Source organism: Crinia signifera, chromosome 7, assembly GCF_055691185.1.
Source record: "Crinia signifera chromosome 7, ASM5569118v1, whole genome shotgun sequence".
Lineage (NCBI taxonomy): Eukaryota > Metazoa > Chordata > Amphibia > Anura > Myobatrachidae > Crinia > Crinia signifera.
This window is the reverse complement of record NC_139223.1, coordinates 108,120,440-108,137,314: the sequence shown is the minus strand read 5'-3', so window position 1 is coordinate 108,137,314 and position 16,875 is coordinate 108,120,440. Positions and strand designations below refer to the sequence as shown.

General features: G+C 44.9%; 1 protein-coding gene and 1 long non-coding RNA gene across 3 annotated transcripts in view; one reads left to right on the top strand and one right to left on the bottom strand.

The window, feature by feature from the left end:
* The window catches only part of LOC146020458 (uncharacterized), a 58,251-nt gene extending 57,650 nt beyond the window's left edge, over positions 1-601 (top strand). Inside the window, exon 3 of the long non-coding RNA XR_014450795.1 lies at positions 47-601. This is a non-coding gene — a long non-coding RNA (uncharacterized LOC146020458). The remainder of the gene's footprint in view (positions 1-46) is intronic.
* The window catches only part of ADCY5 (adenylate cyclase 5), a 411,020-nt gene that overhangs the window by 122,701 nt on the left and 271,444 nt on the right, over positions 1-16,875 (bottom strand). For both annotated transcript variants that reach the window (XM_083153598.1, XM_083153599.1), the window contains exon 6: positions 9,715-9,873. In XM_083153598.1, the coding sequence (XP_083009724.1) occupies positions 9,715-9,873 (159 nt within the window). The remainder of the gene's footprint in view (positions 1-9,714; positions 9,874-16,875) is intronic.

Genomic DNA, 16,875 nt, shown 5'->3' with positions numbered 1-16,875 from the left:
AACACATTTAAGTCTCTTCTTTACTCTCCCTCTCCTCCCCCACCAGCTGCCATCAGTGCACAAGAACTTGCCTCCTATTTTAAGGACAAGATTGATAACATCCAAGATGAAATGGTATCCTCTTCTGCAGCCTCTAACCTACTTACTTCCCCACCTGAACCCTCTGGCACTTTCTCTTCATTTGAGCCACAACTGAAAAAGAAATATCCACACTTTTCTTATCCACCTACTCCACTACCTCTCCTCTTGATCCTATGAAAAGCAGAAGAGTAGCAGCGCTGTACCTTTAAAAGAAAACTTGATAAAAAAAATTGGATGATCTTTACAATAATTTATTATTTAAAACAAATATGACATAATAAAAAAATAATTGGATAATAACAAATGGTCCCACTTCCACACTAGCAGAAATAAAGGAGAGTCTGTTCCTATTTTGCCAAACAGTATTGGTTATTGTATAATAGTTACCACTCCTGGTTGATCAGTCCCATATGATGATGGTACAGTCAATATGTCCAAGTGGTCGGCCTAAGATGGCACAAATTACCGGTCCACTGGAAAGGAGTCAATGGGGTTGGTTATGAAGGTCCCAGATAGCCAATGTGGGTAGATGTTAATGACTGGGTGGAATGATGGCGACCCTTGGATGGCATGCAGGGTCACTGGTAAGGAGCTGGATCCTGTAAGGCTGGTCCGGACTTTGTTTTTCTAGGTCCCCGCTACCACACAATTCCTGGTTATGAATTCCGTCAGGAATTCATAACCAGGAGGTGTGTGGTAGGGGGGACCTAGAAAGACCTTCATAACCATTTCCATTCGAAAAAGGTTGTAAAAATGATAAAAAAAAAATATTTACATTTCAAGTCAATTAAAATGTAAATGAAGGAAGCTGCTATGTAATGTTCTGTTCTGCTGATATTCATGTATATGACCACATTGTGACCTTTCATTAAGTTTGGAAATTAAACTGGAAATCAGATATTCCTGTGAATAACATTTCAACCAACTATAACGATGTGTCTGGACCATCAGAGTTTGGCAGAGTGAGAGTTAAATAGGTTTATTTATTGTGCTCTAAGAAGAAATGCAGCTATATATATATATATATATATATATATATATATATATACTGCATGTTATGTTAATGTGTCTGTTTGGCTACAGATAAGTGCTGTGTGTTCTCAATAATCAGGCTACACTGCAGTGGCGCACGCAAGGGGGTTTCTGAGTACCCAGAAACCCCCACAGGAATCTAAGGGCCCTAGATTGAAAGCTGAGGGTCCCCTCTTTCCATGGGTGCAATAATTTTAAAAACCGGCCCTGGGGAACCAGAGATATCTGACTTCAAAGCAGTGGTCCCCATCCAAGCCTGGTAATTGTTCTTCCCAGTCAGATATTTCAGGTTCTGTCTGACATAGGGCAGTATTCAACGAGAAAAATTCTCCGTGCTTTATGGAGAATTTGTGCTTTTTTCGCGTTGGACGGAGAATTTGGTCTCAAAAAGTGAACCACCCTATTCAATGTGATATTTTCGCCATCTTTCTAAGTGATTCTCGCCATGTCTCTCCATGTAGCAATTCTCCATCTTTTCATGGAGAAGTGGAATGTGAACTTTTAAAATAAATTTTTTCTTCTTTTTTTTTGGTGTAAAAAAATCAGGAATTTTATTCTGTGAAGGGGCATGCTATTTTTATTCATGGGCTTATAGCACATGAATATATATTTAATAAAAAAAAAAACATTTTTTCTTTTTTACACATAACAGCCAGCAGGGGGCCAGGGCCGAGAGCCGCTCATTAGATATTCATATATTCACTGCACCCGATCATTACATATGCACGATCGGGAGCAGTGAATATACCCGGTCCCCTGCTGGCTCGGGGGGGGGGGGGGCAGCCTGTGCTGTCTGGGTCCTGGGGAGCCCATCTCCCCTCCACATACGTTCTGGGGTAGGCAGGGAGACTTCAATCTCCCTGCCTGCCTCTGTCCCACGGCTCCCTGCAACATGATTCGCCGCGAGGGGCAATGAGCCCATGCGACATTGAATAGTGTATAAAGACCCATGAAGGAGAATCTCCAAACATGGAGAATCTCCGTAAAAACACGGCAAGTGCATGGCGAGAGACAAAAAACATGCACAGAGAAAATTCTCATTGAATACTGCCCATAGAGTTTTTCTGAGGGAATATTCCAAAAGCTGGGACTCTCCACCTTTGATGGACACTAGTAGCTTGTCTCTACTGTGCCCACAACCAGAGATATCAGCCTTCCAGCAGCTGGTTACTGCTCCAGCTCCACACACCTGGTATGTAGTTTTATATTCTCGTTGGCGGATTGCTCTGCCTCCTGAACTCTGATCCCCATAGTCCACAGTACCATTTGGTAGGTGGGATTCTCTAGTTTTTAATTTCATTAAAAGCTAAGAAATCTATTGGAGATATCTACAGTCAAGCAAGCTGTCCTCCCACCAGAAATTTATGAATAATTAGCCCACTCCACTATACACCCTTCCACTGCGTATTAAACATAATCTACCACCCTGGAAGTTATGTATTGGGACCGCTTCATTCAGCCCAATGCACCCTTCTCCCACCCCATCTCTCACTATCTGTGCAGTAAAGGGGTAATTAGTGGAATTTACTGATCCAGGCCCTACATGCTGAGCGGTTTATATAATACCCCCTACCACCCGCGGGACATCAAAGCTTCCGCTCATACTGTAGCACCCTCCACCCCTACCACTGGAGGATAGGTAGGAGCCCCAATACATTGCTATGCCCAGGGGTCTACACTGCTCTGCTCTTATGTATATATATATATACATATATTTCTGTAGGGCCAGCACACATAAATTTCAATTTAGCAACTGCTGGGGTGCCAACTTAGGCTTGTGATCCCGGGGGTACAGCCAAATATATAGTCCAATGTAAAGAGCACTCACCAGTCTTCCAATCTTACTGCCAATAAAAATTTAATACATCACCAGAGTTTCACAGCAGAATGTCGACGTTTCGAGCCACTGCGGGCCCTTTGTCAAGACAGTGGTGGATGGGTCACAGCTCCAAAAGTACAAATCACCATAGAAATCTACACTGTATAAATACGCCCCAGAAGCAGGAAGTGCCTGCCCATCGCCAATTAATCAATTATCTATCACTTTTACACCTTAGGATAGTGTCCACCTCTCATACAGTATCTACATCAGTGCCACACTAGATACAATACACTCGTTTGTAATTTTTACCTCATATCTGGGTTTCCATAGTGTTTTACTATCGGCCTCCTCCGGCGTGCGTTCCACCGCCCTGGAACGCAAGAGCCGGAAAGAGAACACCGTGCGCGTCATCCCCAGGCGACGCGCACCTGGAATTGACATGTGCGTTACTCACATAGGTCCCTGACAAGTGGCAACAGAGATACGAAGTTCCTACTCATTAGATATCCCGCGCTGGTTCATAGGGGGTATAACGGCATTTTACGATCTGGCTGTGAAACGCACGGCCATTTTGGATCGTTTGGAACGCATCCTGTCAAACCTTTTGTCATTCACTGATTTACTTAAAATTCTGCTTCATATATATAGCGCTTACTATGAGGGGGGACAGTATCCTTCAAAAAAAAAAGTATAATTAGAAAAAACTATACTTATAAAAAACATATAAATGTCCCTAAGGATATGTTTAAGACAAATATACTCTGCAAAAAATATATATATTGCTGGCGAAAGGGCATTCTCACTCACTACCTCTGGTTTACAAAAAGTCACAACCTAGGAATGTATCAAAATAGGACGAACAACATATACACACGTTTTAAAACAATTACAGGGAGGAGTCAGGGTGCCACATATCTGGCTATAGAGCAGCCTGGATCGAGGCACCCAGTCTCCCTCCCCCAATTAAAAACAAATACCAATTAGGTCCCATTGATATTGCTTTTAGGTTCTGATTTTCAGAACATATTTACTATAGAACTCTTCTGTAAACAAGTAAATAGATGCCAGTTGTACTCTATTATGTACCCTGTGTAGTTATAAGTATACTTTCAGCTCTAATACCCATGACTACAGTTGTTGTACTGTCATTAGAGATTATTGCCATCAGTCGCATGTCTTATCACAGAAAAATATTCATATGGGTCTTCTCGTTGAGTCCTCGAGGCCATACAGTGTCCAACCGATGGATCCACTGTGCCTCTTTTTTTAGAAGCATAAGCCCCCTATCACCTCCACGTGGTGGGGGAGGGATCCAGTCTATTGCCATATATCGTAGAGTGGACAGTTGGTGTTTTTCTTTTACAAAATGTGCTGCCACGGGCTTATCAGTGGCCCCGGTAGAGTAGGCCAATCGAATCGAGGATCTGTGCTGATTAATTCTTTCACGTAGGGTTCGAATTGTTTTTCCCACGTATACTAAGCCACAAGGGCAGATCAGATAGTAGACCACATGGTCTAATTGGCAGTACAAACGATGTTTCAAGTATATTTTTGTGCCATTGTGTGGATAGCAAAAGAACGTGCCAGTAATTAGTGCCCGGCAGTTGGCACAACCGAGACACTTATAGCATCCATTCTTTTTAGTGAGCCATCGATCTTGATCTGCTTTTACTGGTTTCATATTCGGTCTCAAGAGGTGATCTTTAAGGTTGGGTCCCCTATTCACACTAAGCAGTGGAGGGGCCTTGCCCATTTTCTTAAATGCTTGATCTGAAGTGATCATCGACCATTGTGATTTAATGACACGCTGTGTGTTCTTGAAGTTGGTGTCACAGTGAGTGTTAATGATCATTCTTGCATTCTGGGTCACACCTTTAGGAATCAAACTCTGTTCTTGAAACCTTCTTTTGGCTTTGGTGAGGCTCTTATCAATAGTTTTGAGACTGTACCCCCTATCCAGGAATCTCTGTTTACACTCAGATAGTTGTTTTATTGTTGCAGACTCTTCAGAGTTGTTTCGCATAACCCGAAGGAATTGCGAAATGGGTAAATTAGACTTGAGAGAGTCCGGGTGATGGCTAGTAGCCCAAAGTAGAGTGTTCCTGTCTGTTACTTTTTGGTAGAGGGTATATCCCAAAAATGCTCCGTTTCTCAGGACAGTTATGTCAAGAAAGTTCATGGAACTCGGGTCACATGCATAAGTAAACCTCACAGGGGAAGGTAGACAATTCAGCGTATTGACCATCTCAACAAAGGATACTTCGTCACCTAACCATATGACAAAGACATCATCGATGTATCTTTTTAAGTATTTGATCTGCCTAGAGTAATGCGGAAAAATAGATTTCAAAAACCTGTCACAGCCAGAGCATACTTTACTCTCGAAGGGTTTGAACTTCATACCCACACATAAATTTGACTCATTTCAGTGGTCAATTGACCACTTCAAAATGGGGAGGAAGCTCCGCCTTCGAGAGCATTTTGATAATAAACCAATACAAATTTCAACGACAAACCCCACTATGGCTCCCAAAAAGATTTTCAAAAAACCAAGTACCTTTGACCCCATCAGTACCAATGCGAGTTTAAAAACGTTCTTACGGGTAGTGGATAGGGATTGTAAAGAACAAGCTAAACAGAACAGAGCTTTTGATAACTTATCCGCAGCAGAGAGAACAGCACTAAAGGGGTTACAAGATGATACCTCGGTGGTTATACGTAGCGCCGATAAAGGCGGCTCGATCGTACTACAAAACTTTTCTGACTATGACCACGAGATTAAGAGACAACTGGGTGATAAAACAACTTACCTTGAATTAACTGCTAACCCAATGAGTGCAATCAAATATAGAATTGATGAACTGTTGAGGATGGGTTTGACGCAAGGGTGGATTGACGAGGAGACAAGGGATTATTTAACTGTGGAACATCCGGTGTGCCCGATACTTTATACGTTGCCTAAGATCCATAAGTCCCTCGTCAATCCACCTGGCCGTCCGATCATCTCAGCAAGGGGTTCTCTTTTGCAGCCACTTGCTAAATGGTTGGACCACTATCTTCAACCACTTGTTCAGGCCACCCCCACATACCTCAGGGATACCTCACAGTTCCTTGAGGATATTAGAGGGATAGGTGTTCTGGAACCCGAATGTCTATTGTGTACAATGGATGTTAATTCATTGTACACAATTATTCCGCATAAAGAGGGAAGTGAGGCAGTGAGAGCTGCACTTTTGGAAGGGCCTTACGGGGGTCCACCCATTGAATTTGTGCTAAATGTGCTGGATTTAGTATTAAAGTATAATCATTTTTTGTACCAAGAGAAATACTATATGCAGCTGGCGGGGACCGCTATGGGGTCCAATGTGGCCCCGGCCTTCGCCAATCTGTTTATGCATGCATACGAACAAAAATCTATTTTTCCGCATTACTCTAGGCAGATCAAATACTTAAAAAGATACATCGATGATGTCTTTGTCATATGGTTAGGTGACGAAGTATCCTTTGTTGAGATGGTCAATACGCTGAATTGTCTACCTTCCCCTGTGAGGTTTACTTATGCATGTGACCCGAGTTCCATGAACTTTCTTGACATAACTGTCCTGAGAAACGGAGCATTTTTGGGATATACCCTCTACCAAAAAGTAACAGACAGGAACACTCTACTTTGGGCTACTAGCCATCACCCGGACTCTCTCAAGTCTAATTTACCCATTTCGCAATTCCTTCGGGTTATGCGAAACAACTCTGAAGAGTCTGCAACAATAAAACAACTATCTGAGTGTAAACAGAGATTCCTGGATAGGGGGTACAGTCTCAAAACTATTGATAAGAGCCTCACCAAAGCCAAAAGAAGGTTTCAAGAACAGAGTTTGATTCCTAAAGGTGTGACCCAGAATGCAAGAATGATCATTAACACTCACTGTGACACCAACTTCAAGAACACACAGCGTGTCATTAAATCACAATGGTCGATGATCACTTCAGATCAAGCATTTAAGAAAATGGGCAAGGCCCCTCCACTGCTTAGTGTGAATAGGGGACCCAACCTTAAAGATCACCTCTTGAGACCGAATATGAAACCAGTAAAAGCAGATCAAGATCGATGGCTCACTAAAAAGAATGGATGCTATAAGTGTCTCGGTTGTGCCACCTGCCGGGCACTAATTACTGGCACGTTCTTTTGCCATCCACACAATGGCACAAAAATATACTTGAAACATCGTTTGTACTGCCAATTAGACCATGTGGTCTACTATCTGATCTGCCCTTGTGGCTTAGTATACGTGGGAAAAACAATTCGAACCCTACGTGAAAGAATTAATCAGCACAGATCCTCGATTCGATTGGCCTACTCTACCGGGGCCACTGATAAGCCCGTGGCAGCACATTTTGTAAAAGAAAAACACCAACTGTCCACTCTACGATATATGGCAATAGACTGGATCCCTCCCCCACCACGTGGAGGTGATAGGGGGCTTATGCTTCTAAAAAAAGAGGCACAGTGGATCCATCGGTTGGACACTGTATGGCCTCGAGGACTCAACGAGAAGACCCATATGAATATTTTTCTGTGATAAGACATGCGACTGATGGCAATAATCTCTAATGACAGTACAACAACTGTAGTCATGGGTATTAGAGCTGAAAGTATACTTATAACTACACAGGGTACATAATAGAGTACAACTGGCATCTATTTACTTGTTTACAGAAGAGTTCTATAGTAAATATGTTCTGAAAATCAGAACCTAAAAGCAATATCAATGGGACCTAATTGGTATTTGTTTTTAATTGGGGGAGGGAGACTGGGTGCCTCGATCCAGGCTGCTCTATAGCCAGATATGTGGCACCCTGACTCCTCCCTGTAATTGTTTTAAAACGTGTGTATATGTTGTTCGTCCTATTTTGATACATTCCTAGGTTGTGACTTTTTGTAAACCAGAGGTAGTGAGTGAGAATGCCCTTTCGCCAGCAATATATATATTTTTTGCAGAGTATATTTGTCTTAAACATATCCTTAGGGACATTTATATGTTTTTTATAAGTATAGTTTTTTCTAATTATACTTTTTTTTTGAAGGATACTGTCCCCCCTCATAGTAAGCGCTATATATATGAAGCAGAATTTTAAGTAAATCAGTGAATGACAAAAGGTTTGACAGGATGCGTTCCAAACGATCCAAAATGGCCGTGCGTTTCACAGCCAGATCGTAAAATGCCGTTATACCCCCTATGAACCAGCGCGGGATATCTAATGAGTAGGAACTTCGTATCTCTGTTGCCACTTGTCAGGGACCTATGTGAGTAACGCACATGTCAATTCCAGGTGCGCGTTGCCTGGGGATGACGCGCACGGTGTTCTCTTTCCGGCTCTTGCGTTCCAGGGCGGTGGAACGCACGCCGGAGGAGGCCGATAGTAAAACACTATGGAAACCCAGATATGAGGTAAAAATTACAAACGAGTGTATTGTATCTAGTGTGGCACTGATGTAGATACTGTATGAGAGGTGGACACTATCCTAAGGTGTAAAAGTGATAGATAATTGATTAATTGGCGATGGGCAGGCACTTCCTGCTTCTGGGGCGTATTTATACAGTGTAGATTTCTATGGTGATTTGTACTTTTGGAGCTGTGACCCATCCACCACTGTCTTGACAAAGGGCCCGCAGTGGCTCGAAACGTCGACATTCTGCTGTGAAACTCTGGTGATGTATTAAATTTTTATTGGCAGTAAGATTGGAAGACTGGTGAGTGCTCTTTACATTGGACTATATATATATACATATATAGAATCCAAATAGTGCGGCACTCGGATGAAAATCGTTATTGACTGAAACGTTGTAATACAGTTGCCTCGTCTGCTGTCTTATTTGTACACCGCTGAGTGCCGCACTATTTGGATTCTGTTTATTCCTGTTGGAGTTTGTAGGCACCGGACAAAGTTTACTTATTTGAGTGAGTGCCGGGTCTATACTGTCTTCTATATATATATATATATATATATATATATATATATATATATATATATATATATATATATACATATATATATATATATATATATGTTTATTATTATTATTTATATACATTTGGTCTATCTATAATACTTTAACTGACCCGGCATATACTGGGTCACCTATGTGTACATCTCCGTGTTTTGCTCCACCCCTCCCTGGAAACCCCATTCTGAAAATCCTACGTTTGCCCCTGTACAGTATACCCATTCCTAAATGTAATGTTCTCTGAGGAGCAAGATAATAGTACTGAAGGCAAAACCAAGACCATAATGTTACATTATACAAGACATTTGTGAGACATTTCCTCTCTGGGTGGAATGATGGCCACAGATTGTACAGCAGCTGCGTCTTATGGTGCAACTGATGTTCGAAACTATGCAAAACTCGAGTAAATAAATGCCTCCTGCATGCTTTTGTTACCCACTGCTGAGTCTGAAGACACAACATTGGATCACTTGCTTGAACATCATTGGAAGACACAAAATTGGATCACTTGCTTGAATATCAGCCATCTGGCCAGAGGTGGAAATAAATGGTGGAAGTAAACTGGTCCCTATGTATACCACAGGACAGGACAGTTGTCCATTGTACATGTCATTGGACAGTTAGAAAGAGACCGGGAACAGTCCCATGAGGTGTAGAGCTATTACATATAGAACAATTATACCGAACCTGGAGGAGTTTTGACACCTCTGTTATTTTATTATCTCCCCCAATAAGTTATTCTGGGGAATACGTATATTTCTGCTTTCCACTTACCCGGCTTTTCCTCCTGCTTCCATATGATTGGCCAGCGTAACATCATTGGACCAGACATCAAACTGCCACTTCCGCAGGCCTAGGACACCACAATGGACACGTCCGCTATGAATTCCCACTCGCATGTTAACGTTCACCCCTGTCACTTCCCTCACCAGCCTGCATGGGGAAACAGAACATCGTATCAGAACTGGTTATTGGAAGAGTGCATGTAGCTGGAGTAAAAGTGTGGTATGGCTTCCTGCTTGTAGATGCACAGACCCTGCATTAGCTGACCAGATTGTCACATAAGCACTAAGTACTAATTCTGGCTTCTGCATCTGCCCGCAAATACGGCCACTTTACTTTCTACCCAGATTCAGCCCATAACTCAGCAAAGGCTTTGGTTTCAAGTCTTGTACATTGGAAGAAGGTAGAGTCTGTAGTGGAGGAGCTTTTCCAGAAACAATAGGATTTTATTGTGAAATGTTTTAGACAAACAGATGTGGTTGAAGCCAAACATCTATATTTCTGAGGCTCACCACCTTCTGACAAAAGTGTTTATTAATGATGTTCTGCATTTATCCCAACCCAACAATAATCCTTCCATGTCCTAGTTTTTCTTGCATACTCCTAATTTGGACACTCACTTACTCCAAAATAAAACTCCAGGGACTTCAGGATTAACAGTAATGCCACAGGAGTGATGATTAACTGCTGTAATACTGACATATACAGTAGTAACGGATAGGTATTCAGAACACACACACACACACACACACACACACAGACTGCAATTGAGAGAAAATACACCCTGCAATTCTTTCACCCTACCCTGAGATAACGAGTACATACACATTTGTTAGCACATGCATATTCTATTTCACACTTTCTCTGTTGGGAAGACGCCATGTTGTACGCAGCACCATTTTGGAATTTTTAACAATGAGCATCAACTGGTGATTCTGAAGTTTACATAACTCAGTCACACATGGTTGATGGAAAATACCTGGATGAAAGCTCAGAAAGCATGGAAAGGGGAAATGCAGGGGTGTAAGTTCATCTCAGTTTTCTGGAGGGAAATTGGACTTTGGTACCCCCCCCACCCACTCCCTATATGGTGTGTGTCAGCACCCAGAAAAAACTGGCAGCGCGCCCCCAGACGGCTGCAGATTATCAATCGTTCACTTGCTACTTTCGGCCCTTACGACTCCATACCATGCACATGCACAGTCGTTCCATAATCGATTGAGCTGCGAATTCTCAGCACGGCGAGTGGGTCTGAATGAGCCAATACTCTGTTCCATGGTCATACAGTACTTCTCCCCTGCTTCCAGCTATCCTACCTCCAGGTACTAGCCATCCTCCCTCCCTAGATCCAGACACCCCGTTCTCTACCTACAGAACAACCCTCCTTCCTAGTAGCACAGACAGTTCCCCTCCCTGCTACCAAATGTAATCTCTCCCTGTTACCAACACCCCCTTTTCCTGCTACCAACCCCTTTCCCTTCCCTTACTGCCATACTCCACCCCCCCCCCCCCTCAGGGTACCATACCCCCCCCCCACACACACACACACACACACACACACACACACACTACCAGTACTACTAGTTCCCTCATGCTGCCATACTTCTCCCCCATACTGCCATATCCGTCCCTCCCCATGGTGCCATACTCTCCTACCATATTACTGTCTGTCTCCATATGCTGTCATACTCCTGCCGTGGGGCCATACCTACACCCTTACTAACAGTTCCCCCATTCTGACATTTCTACTTCTAACTTCCATACTCCCCCCCCCCCCCTCAGTGGGTAAGGTAATATACTTTAATTTAAATTCATCTTGATTGTAGTATTTTCTGTATGACTAATATTAGTGCTATTTAGCTGCTTATAAGTTGGATACCTAGATGTCATTTAACCCAGTGGTGCAACTATCATGGGTGCAGCTGCTATGGCCTGCTGCCCCTGCACCCAGTCACAGGCTGCGGCTGCTTTCAAGTGTGATAGCTTCCCTTCCTCCCCTTGTTAAGGACAGCCACTGATGATAGCATTCCCCCTGACTCCGAATGCCACGATTTGAGGGTATTTACGGAGTGGAGCCTAATGCTTGAAATGCCTGCCCCAATCAGAGAGGGAGGGAGTGCTTGTTCCCCCTCCCGCTTTCTCCCCATAACATTCTCTCCTGCTCCCCTAAGGGGATGTGTAGTGGCCTTTCAAGATTTTGCTAGAGTGTGGAATAGATATGAGAAAGTTGCATTGCCAAATTTACATTTTCATATAGAAAGATACCTATTTCTTTTTTTTCCAGACCAGTGCACCACCAATATATATATAGCATGCTGCCGCTTTTCATTGATCCTCTCGCTGTCACCACTACATTTTACTCTCTGTATGGTGTCACGCACTGCCTCTTGCTGTCACCTACTGCCTTCCATCCTATCTTTAGGTCACCCACTGCCGCTCCTTGTCACTCTCCCTGTGGCACGTGTGCAATGTTTCCATTGAGAACACACCTACTTTTTGTGAAGAATGTGTTAAAGGTGCATGCAGAATACACCCCCCTTCCCTTGTCATTGAGCCCCCCTGTCACTTTGTTCTGATCCTATCCTGCAGTTGTCAGTTCATACACTCTCACATTACTAGTTCATACAGTATGCTGTGTACACACAATGCTAATCTGGCTAACTTTCTATTTGATGCTGACTATACAGTATAGTCAATAGAATAGCTCAGTGTTAAGGTGCCCATACACGTTACAATTATTGTATACAATATTGTATACAATATCGCATCTCATCCGATCTCAGTTTTGCGATGACATCAGATGAGATGAGATCTAGTACAAAAAGTATGTGCAGCACGTACTTTTTGTACTAGATCTCATCTCATCTGATGTCATCGCAAAACCGAGATCGGATGAGATGCGATATTGTATACAATATTGTATACAATAATTGTAACGTGTATGGGCACCTTAAGCCAGGATACAGATGGTCAGTAGACCAATTTCAGAAACCAGACAGTCGGGATCCCGACTTATAACAGCTATTCTCCCTATTAGGGGGTCCACAACCCCCGTAGAGGCCGAATAGAACCATGACAAGTGCAACGTAGCAAGCGCAGCAATCCCGCAAGGTGATTCTTTGCACTCGCCAGTCTGTTGGAGTAGCGACAGTCTGGATTCCAATGTCGGTCTAATGACCATCCATCAGAATCCCGACTGTCGGTCCGTACCACACCCATGTTAGCTGCATTCGATGCTGATGCATGGCCAGGGCCGGTGCTAGGGTGTTCGGCGCCTCCCTGCAAACTCTAAATTTGCGCCATCTCTCCCATACCTACACATAATGCCAAAAAGTAATGCAGGTCATGCCTAATGCCCACAGTATTGCCACCTACACATAATACACAGAGTACTGCAGGTTACACCTAATGCCCACAGTAATGCTGCTTACACATAATGCCAACAATCATACCACTTACACATAATGTCCAGAGTAATGCAGGCTACACATAATGCCCATAGTACCAGTTGCTTAAACATAATGCCTAGACTAGAGGAATGCAGGTTACACATAATGCTGCTTACATATAATGCTGCTTACACATTATGCCCCATACACATAATGCACACAGTAATGCTGTTCACACATAACGCACACAGTAAGGCTCCTTACACATAATGCCCCATACACATAATGCCCATAGTAGTGCACCATACACAAAATAAACAGAGTAGTGCAGCTTACACATAACGGAAACAGTAATGCTGCTCACACATATTGCCCAGGCTAGTTCTGCTTACACATAATGCCCAGAGTAGCGCTGCATACACATTTATGCCAACAATAGCAGTGCTTATGCATAATGGCCAGAGTAGAGCAGCTTTCACATAATGCCCAGAGCAGCGCTGCTTATGCATAATGGCCAGAGTAGTGACAGTTATGCATAATGCCCAGAGTAGTGACCACCCAATGCCCCCTTTTATCTTGCCGCCGAAGCAGCCCATAGAAGGTAGGTGCCAGTACATGCGCAGTACCGAGATCGGTACTGTGCGTGTGGTGCTGCCTGTCATCCTTCAAGTCCCGGGACTGCAGCAAAGGCAGGGACTGCCCGGGAAGATCGGTGCTGGGGATCACCTACGAGCAGTGGTGGCGGAGATCGCCGGGAACAGGAGTGGCAGTGGCGTTGGGCGTGCTGGCCAGCGGCAGCCCCCCTCCTACTATAAGGTAGGAGCCGCCACTGATATACAGTATATATATATATATATATATATATATATATGGCAGAGAGGGACCGGCACTCATGAATCAATCAGATTAATGCCTCTGTGCCACCCAAAGGGTTTCAGACAGGTGAGGGTAGGAGTAACAATGTACACCAGTGGCGTAGCTTGGTTTGGGGTGCCCCCCCCCCCCGCCGTTAATGGGGGAACGCCTCCCCCCCTCCCGCCGGCCTCCCCACCCCGGCCGCCGGTGCCCAGTGCCCCCCCACCCATCGCCGCAGGCTTACCTGTCTGCTTGTCCCGGCTCCCCTCCTGGCTTCAATTAATAATTCTATGAAGACGGAACACGATAAAATGGCGGCTTCCATACCGCAGACAGTTTCAGAGAACTGTCTGCTTTATGGGGCAGCCATTTTATCGTGGTCCGTCTCCATAGGTTTGATTGAAGCCAGGAGGGGAGCCGGGAAGCGCAGACAGGTAAGCCTGTGGGGGGATGGGGGGCGGGGGCATTACTCCCCCCCGGCGCCCCCACATGCACAGCGCCCCCCCCCGCGACCACGGGGGCTGTGGTGCTATAGTTATGCCACTGATGTACACTGAGAGTGCCACCAGTGTACAGTGCCACCAAGTATCATTTGAAGAGTGCTGCTTTACATGTGTAATAAATATACATATATATATATATATATATATATATATATATATATAAACAGCACTTATCTCCCTATATAGGGAAAGAAAAAACAGCACTCACGTTTAGATGGTAGAAAAAAGGTGTATTTCAGATCATCATCATTGTAGCAAGCCTGTCGGCAGTCCCAACAGCTGTTTCAGCTGGCAGCATGCCAGCTTTCGTCAACCCTGACTTGGCGCCTACCTGCTTTGCAGGCTGTGCTGAGCGGGTAGCGCCAGCCCTGTGCATGGCCCCACAGCAATGGGATTGAAAGCAGAAATAGACTGTGCAGGCAAGTCTATTTCTGCTTTAATCTCTTCTATTGAAAGGAAGGCCATGCTGCTCAATGCAGTGCCACATTAGACTGCCCTCCAGTATAAACTATGATATGTTACAGTGCCCCAGTTCATATTATGCCACATTATAGTGGCAACGTTTTTATTAAGTAACATTATAGTGTCCTCCACATTACAATGAGCAGATCAGATTATAACACATTACAGGGATTCAGTATTGAATCCCGGCGGTCGGGATGCCGGCGTTCAGAATCCCGACAGCCGAAATGCCGACAAGGGGGGGGACATGGATCGCCCCCCCTTGAGGGCTCGCTGCGCTCGCCACGCAGCGGGCCCGGTGCATCGCTACGCTCGGCACACTAATTTATTCTCCCTCCAGGGGTGTCGTGGACACCCCAGGAGGGAGAAAGTGTCGGCATTTCGGCGGTCGTGATTCCAGCGTCGGGATTCTGAACGCCGGGATCCCGACCGCCGGGATTGTAACTGCATCCCCATTACAGTGCCCTGTAATTCATATTGATGCACAATATAGTGGCATCTCGTTCAAATTATGCCACATTACAGTGTCTCCTTAACATTAAAACATCCTCTACACAGGGACTTTCGGTGGGCGGAGCATCGCGATTGCCGCATTTTAGTACAGCTCTGTTTCCTCAAGCTTACATCTGCCTCATCCTCACCTAGTTCTGCTATATGGAACACTAGGAATGCTCCATCAGGTGTAGGAAGACTTTTACTGCCTGGAGAAAGGCTTACTGTGAGGAACGGACACGTTATTCCGCCGGAGTCTGGCCCGTTAGAGTTGGGGCCTATCACCTCGTGGGCAGCGTGGCGCACAGCTACTACTGGGCTCTCCTGTCTACCCCACTGCTTGCTGCCTTACTGACAACCCTGAGATCTATCCACGGAACCTCACTATCACACACCTTAAAAGGTGAACCCCTGGAGACGTGTGAGAAGCAACCGTGAGACCCTGATTGGTTACGGGGGCCTGCCTGAACTGCGCGGGTGCCGAGCGGCAGTGGGTGCCTGGATTGGTGGGGGGATCGAGGCGCTGGATCCCAACTTGCTGCGGTGACCCCGCTGCCTGCTGTCTTGGCGGGCACGGCTGACATCGGGAGCTGAGGGCTTACCTGCCGCTGTGTCCCGGCTGCTGGCGGTGTGTGAAGAATCATGACATACCAGAAGACCGCCGCGTGGATAGCTTGCGGCAAACAAGGGGTGGGGAGGTCTCCCGCCGTCGCTGCCTGCTGGAACTAAAAGAGACGCCTCAGAATGAAAGCTGACTCTGGAGCTGAGCCGGGATCCTGCAGCCTCACCTGCTAAGCGGAAGATTGCCGCTGAAGAGAGACCTGCTGGGAGCCTGAGGGTGCTCCTGCCGGAGGCAGTGGAAGAGCAGCGGCGCATGAAGACATCTAGTGCCAGGTTTGCCTGCTGGGGACCGCGGAGAGGGTCCGACTCCCCGGTGGTGCAGCTGGGGAACGGACGACTATAGCAGCATGTACGGACAGTAGGACCCACCGCTCTCCCCCTGAATGGAAACATTCTTAAACAAATCTCAAATGTCAAATATGGGGGAAAAAGTAAGAATACTGGCAAAGGTACTCCAGCTACCAATTCCAATGAGTCAGCCCATGGAACTTCCTCCCTGGCAATTACACCACCAAGCAGCCCTCTTCTAATTGCTACAGACGACTCCACTCGGTCATTAAATCCAACACAAACTACACAAATATTTCAAAAATTAGATGCTATACAGGCCTCTGTTAACACCATATTAACACACTTTGAAACAAATACGAAACATCTAGTTGAAGTGGAACAACGTACCAGTGACAATGAAGATGCTATTTTAGAACTCAAAAGATTTGCTGAAGAGCAAGTCCAAATTAATGCTAACTTGGAATCCAAATTGGAAGATTTGGAAAACAGATCTAGGCGAAGTAATTTACATTTCATTGGTATCCCCGAAACAATAAAAG